This window comes from Galeopterus variegatus, unplaced genomic scaffold, assembly GCF_000696425.1.
Source record: "Galeopterus variegatus unplaced genomic scaffold, G_variegatus-3.0.2 Scaffold239, whole genome shotgun sequence".
NCBI classification, from domain to species: domain Eukaryota; kingdom Metazoa; phylum Chordata; class Mammalia; order Dermoptera; family Cynocephalidae; genus Galeopterus; species Galeopterus variegatus.
The window spans coordinates 73,786-79,931 of record NW_007726350.1 but is presented as its reverse complement, the minus strand read 5'-3'; the positions used below and the strand labels follow the sequence as shown (position 1 = coordinate 79,931).

At 47.8% G+C, this 6,146-nt stretch overlaps 1 protein-coding gene across 1 annotated transcript in view; it reads right to left on the bottom strand.

The window, feature by feature from the left end:
• The window catches only part of ALK (anaplastic lymphoma receptor tyrosine kinase), a 200,382-nt gene that overhangs the window by 122,775 nt on the left and 71,461 nt on the right, over window positions 1-6,146 (bottom strand). The window contains exon 4 of the mRNA XM_008566396.1: window positions 3,967-4,067. Coding sequence (XP_008564618.1) covers window positions 3,967-4,067 — 101 coding nt within the window. The remainder of the gene's footprint in view (window positions 1-3,966; window positions 4,068-6,146) is intronic.

Sequence of the window (6,146 nt, the reverse complement as noted above, 5' to 3'; positions counted from 1 at the left end):
TGTGTGTGTGTGTGTGTGTGTGTGTGTGTGTGTGTGTGTGCGCGCGCGCACGCGTGTAGCTTTGGCAAGGTAAGAAAACCACCACCAGGAACAGACTACCATGAATTGGTGAGTCACATCCCACTGCCCCGGTCCCTTGTGTTCCTGCAGCTCAGAAATAAAACTGCTTCCATGTTTTAGAGGGAGAAAGAAAATGAGGGAAGCCCAGTTTTTTTTCCTTTTTTCTTCTCAGGCCTTGTTGTGGCCTGAGAACATGGTTTAAATTATTCTAGTCACAGGCAGGCTATTCAAATAAAATAGAATTTCAAACCACGTGGGGCTTGTTGAGACATTCAGGCTTCTAGGATGTGTGAAAGGCAGGGGGAGGGGTGGAGACGGGCCCTGCCACTCTCCCGTCCTCTTTATTACCAGCAGCTGCAATGCTAGACACATCCGAGTGTGTCTCAAAGCCAAGGCGGACTCGAGCAGGTCTGACGGCAAGCGAGCACATGAAAGCCACCGCAAGCCTCCCCTCCCCGGTGGCAACTTTAATTATTTGAACTGGAGCTCAGCAAAATAAAAATAAAAATAAAATCAGAATATATTGTATGTAAGTGGCTCCCGGTTTCCTGCAGAGAATAGTTTGTGGAGGGGAGGGGGAATAAAAAACCCACAATGCTCTCTCTTGTTTGTGTCTGGGCTAGGCAGAAGTCTTTAAATATTCATGCCCCCATGTGCAACTGTGCAGAGAGAGAGGAGGCAGAGCCTGCAGCCACAGCCGGCCAGCAAGAGCCTGCAGAGGTGGCTGCAGGTGACTGGAGGGAGGAGGTGGGAGCTGGTGAGCTTCTGGAATGTGCTGGAAGTTGGGTTGGCATAAAGGCATGCCCTAGCTATATCTCTTTCGTTGGTGGGCATCTGACCTGGCCCCATATGCTCTCCCAACCCCTTCTGTCTCCTCTGCCTTGGTCCCTACTCCATCATTTCTAACCCCTTCTCTGAATCCTCTTTCTAAAAGGCAAGTTACACCACCCTATTTGAAGTCACAGTTTTTGGAAGAAAATCCTCTGTATGGGCTCAGAATGAATTTTGGTCACAGTTGGCAAGCACACCTATGGCCAGTAACTCTCAGGTTTCAGTGTGCATGCAGATCACCAAGGGTGGGGTTTGCAAATGCACAGTCCCAGGCCCCACTTAGTGATGTCACTCAGGAGGTCCAGGGTGGTGCCCAGAAATATGCATTTATTACATTTTCCAGGTGACTGCAATTAGAGAAACAGACCTACTAGTTAGCTCATTTCTAGATTTTGAACAAAATTCATTAAAGTCAACATCAGCTTTCCTACAGGGATCCACTGATGACTGTGGGGTTTCTAGAGGGAGGATTGTGAGACATTCTGCAAGGACTTTAACTCCCTTGGGACCAGGACTGGTCTAGGTTTAGAGAGGATGGTCGGTTGTAGGCAGCAGCCCTGGAGCTCAGCTCTGGCAGCCGCCAGTCCCTGTGGGCTTGATGCTCATCAGGGACCTTCAGCCATGGCTATCTGTGTCCACCTTCCTGCACTTGGGCTCCACAGCCAACGGAGGCCCCTTGAGGGCTGATGGGGTTTGAAGTTAACCTCACACAGTCTCTCATAGCAATGTAACATCCTGCCACCAGAGTTCAGCCAACCTGGGAGAAGATCAACTTCCTGAATTCTGTATGTAGGATTCAAATAAAATTAATGGAACTTACAAACTTGGAAATGCATATTTCTATTTTGGTTATTTATTTTTCTGATGAGAACATTTCTCCCAACATTGGGAATTAAAAGACCCATCAGCGTTAGATGAATGGTCTGAAGGCCTGAATGTGAAATAATGTGAATGTGGATATTTATAAATATAAGTAATGTGAACATGGTATGGACTCACTCCTTGCCCTTCATTACACCTGCTGAGCCAGGTTCTGGAAAAGGGCAGGAAATAGAAATAGCCCAGAGCAAATTTGACTGGAGGAAAAATAAAACAGGACAGTAAAACAAAGCACCTGTTTAAGTTATTGATCAACTCAAAGGTTAGTAGAGAAATGATGAAGTATTAGAAAAATATCATTTTTACCTTGACATTTCTTTTTCTGAAATTAGGCTCATATTAAATCCAGTAAAGAGTAAACTTATTTTTATTTTTATTCTGTTGCTGAAATCTGGGAGAAGAGTAAATTTAAAGACCAAATGTTTTTAAGGGTCCTCCTGTCCTCTCAGGTGGCCCAACCATCTGTCCTCATTTACATTTTCTCTTAAGAAGGCTTCCTTTCTGGGTACCTGCTCTGAGGCACCTGAGAACTATCACCAGTGACTGTGCAATTCCACCATCTATATCAGCATGGTTTCTTAAATACAATTTAATTTAGTGTATCTCTTTGTGCTCAGACTTCTTCTAAAAGAGGACTTAAAGTGGCTCACAGAGATATATAGATTCTAGTAAGAAAACATAAACTAGAAGGCAAGAAAGATGGGACAGATGTTATCAGATCAAACCAGGAGAGAGGCTGCTACAAACCGAATATCACGAGTCCTATTTGCTTACCAACGGGGACCTCGGTTTAATTGAACCATTCCTCCGATTTAAAAAAAAATCACTTATAAGTGGAGGGCTTGAATCCACCTGTGTCCCTTAGTGGGGGGAATCTCATTTTCTATACCTCTGCTGGCCAAATCTCCACCTCTCTGGAATTTCTACCAGCCAAAGGAGGGGAAGCGAATCTGAACTTGAAATGGAAAAAAAATAAATAAATAAAAAATAAAATAATTGCTCAGAAGGTGCATAGCTATTTATGAATCTAAGCCAGATAGCGATTTCTGTTGTGAGTTCCCGGAAAGAAAGGACGGACAGGCCAAAGCTAAGCTATGCCTTGGTGTGGACGCCATGGGCGGGTGCAAAGAAGCACAGGCCTGGCCTGCTTTCTGAGAGCTTAGAGTTGGATTTTTGGCTAGAATCCTCTTCCTCTTCCCCAATTCTCCTTCCATATGTTTATATAGGTGCCAGGCGCTGCTGGCTATTGCAGTACATTCTTTGTGCCAGATGCTGTTCTAAGCTCTCTACGTATATCAACCTATTTAATTCCCACCTCTTTGGGGTGGGCACTATTACTGTCTCTATTTTCCAGGTGAGGAAACTGAGGCCCTGAGAGGTTAACTAACTTCCCAAACAACTGTACAACTAATCAGTGGTAAACCTGTCTTGGACTCAGGTAGTTGATTCCAGAATCCATGAGCTTAATTACTGTGCCAAGTTGGGGTCTTAAGCATATTTCTTGGCCCCTAGAGAATATGATCTTATTATGCCAAGGAACATGGAGCCAGTCCCTCTGTCCTCACACTGAAGACATAATAGCTTCAGGAATCATTTGTGTAAGTGGCTTTGGAGGTACTTCACTGAATGTCATTGATGCCTTAGTGAAATTTATGTAAATCAAATTTTTGAGGCTTTATAATATCTGAAAGGTATTACAAGAGCTTGTTATTTTTAAAAAGGGATTCCGTAGTAAATCCCTGTTACTATCCCCTATTATGCCTTGGGAAATTTTTTTCTGGGTTTGTTTAAATAAAGGTCCTACTGCAGGTAGTTGAATGAGGCTGAATATGGGTGTTTAAGTAGTGACTCTGTAGATGGGACTTTACCACGTTGGTGGACGTGCTGTGCCTAAAGATGACAAAAACGGCCCCCTTGTTCTCCCCCAGGAGAACACCCAGCCTACCACCTAGGCTACTTTATCTGTTTGGGTTCATCTGGAAGTGACCAGGGGTCAGAGGGCGGGAAGTCAGAACTAGAGGAGCACTGAGACTTGCCTCGCACGGAGAGTTCTTCATCGGCGCGGGGAGCCCCCTTGTTCTCCCCCAGGAGAACACCCAGCCTACCACCTAGGCTACTTTATCTGTTTGGGTTCACCTGGAAGTGACCAGGGGTCAGAGGGCGGGGAGTCAGAACTAGAGGAGCACTGAGACTTGCCTCGCACGGAGAGTTCTTCATCGGCGCGGGGAATATAGTGCTGGTCACTGCAGCACTTTCAGAGGTGGGGACATTGGTGGTGCTGAGCAGCAAGGCGTGGCCTGGGGGAGAGAGGAAACGGATCACAAATGCATCATCATGAACTTGTATCTCCTAAGCACCATTCTGCCTGAAAACGTGGGGGGACATGAGCTCCCAACCCTACGTGGTGGCAGGAGGAAGCACCTATAAAGCCCCAGGAATTGCAGAACATTCTGTACGCAGTGCTGTGGAGAGGGGTGCCCAAGTGAACTCACAACTCTGTAGGGGTCCACAGGACCCCACGCATGACTTTAGCCATTCATTTCTGCCTTTCTCCATCTCTTAGTAAGGTCTGTTACTGAGTTACTACCGAGTAACAAATTTGGGTTGGTCCAGAGCAGAGAATCCAGGTCAGGCCAGAAATTTCAGCATGCACGAGGAAGGTTCCAGAAGCTGGGGTTGTGGGACTAGAGAGATAAAAGCCCTCATGTGGGTGGGTTGGTTACAATTGTTGTCTTTGTAGGAGAAGGAGTAGTTTAGTTCTGTGGGGCTCCAGGAGACAGAAATCCTGATCAGTGAGTAGGATTCATGGAGAGATGGAGCTTGCCCGGAGGTAAGGAAAAGCGATCTGCGATTCAGAGCGGCTCAACAATGGCACGGGCTGTTCTAGGAGGCAGTGAGAGCCCCATCACCGGAGGTATGCAACAGGGGCTGGACACGTATTTGCTGTGGGTGCTGTAGGGGGGTTATCAAACCGGGATTAGAGACATGGAGATGGCATAGCTTTGAGCTCTCTTCTCTGCTCCTTCTATAGACAGGCTGCTAAGGTTGGTGCCATGCGGTGAGGAGACCGGGAGGAGAGGTAGGAGCTCCTGGGCCCTCCATATCTGGTGAGGGGCCCCTGCAGAGCTCTCCCATGGCTGCTGTTACTCAGCCTTCTTTCCATGGGGCCACTGCAGGAGTGTTCTGGCCTAGAGCCAGCTTACTCAGATGCAGCTGGCTCTGAAGGCCAAGAACAGAGCCGTGCAGCTCTGGGGTCCTTCGTGGTTGAGCTGGTGGTTGTCCTCTCTTACACTTTTTATTCTTATTATTATTTCTTAAAATAATCCATAGGATGTGTGATCTTTGCTTGAAAAGAGAGGGATTTTGGTATGAGGCTTTATAGTTGCACAGAGAAGACAAATGCAGGGGAGGGAAGGAGGAGAGAGACCCCCCACCCAGCCCTATTCTGACTGGGCCTTCCTGCTCAGTGGGTACAGCCCAAGGCGGGCTCATGGCTGGATGGCCTGGCCTCTCTAGCAGTCTGACTCTGGGAGCTGTGCTGGCCTTACAGACCCTCTCTGATCTCACATCCTGTCCAGGCTGCTGTCTCTGAGTCTGGAGTCAGCTTACCCAGGTATGGGTGGCCATGTCTTGAGTGTATGGAGACCCTTTGCTCATCTGGCAGTTCATTGGGGTTTGTGGGGAGAATGGGTTCTGGCGAGGGGTAGACAGGGGTTGCCAGCTTAAGTCAGGGGCAGGGTGGAGGATGGCTGAGGAGGCTGGGCCACAGAGAATGAACCAGATGTGGGGCAACGTTCCCAGGGCAAATGACACAAGGACTCCCTATGCCTCAGTCTTCCCAGTCATAGAGGGGGTTATGGCTTTCCCTGCCTCTCAGTGAATTATGTACTGGACACATAGTGGGACCTTAGCAATCACTTGTTCAAAGAATGGATTATTATTGTTGCTATTATCTTTCAGTTAATCCTTCATTAAAGTTCTCATTTTGGGTAACAAAAGATGACATCTACCTTGGCCATATTTAATCATTCTAGAGCCCCGGAAGGTCCGAAGAGGGAATTGTGTGTGAGCACCCTAGGCAAGCTTTGGGCCTGCACTTGCGCTTTCCATGCAGGGTGGGGAGAAGCCCAGCTGCTCCGGGGTGGGGCCCTTCGTCCCTTGTCTATCCACATGGGCGTCAGGATGGTGACCAGGGAGAAGGGAAGAGGGGAAAGTACCTTTGTGGTCCTGGAAGCGGGCTACATGAGCTCCCAACCCTACGTGGTGGCAGGAGGAAGCACCTATAAAGCCCCAGGAATTGCAGAACATTCTGTAGGCAGTGCTGTGGAGAGGGGTGCCCAAGTGAACTCACAACTCTGTAGGGGTCCACAGGACCC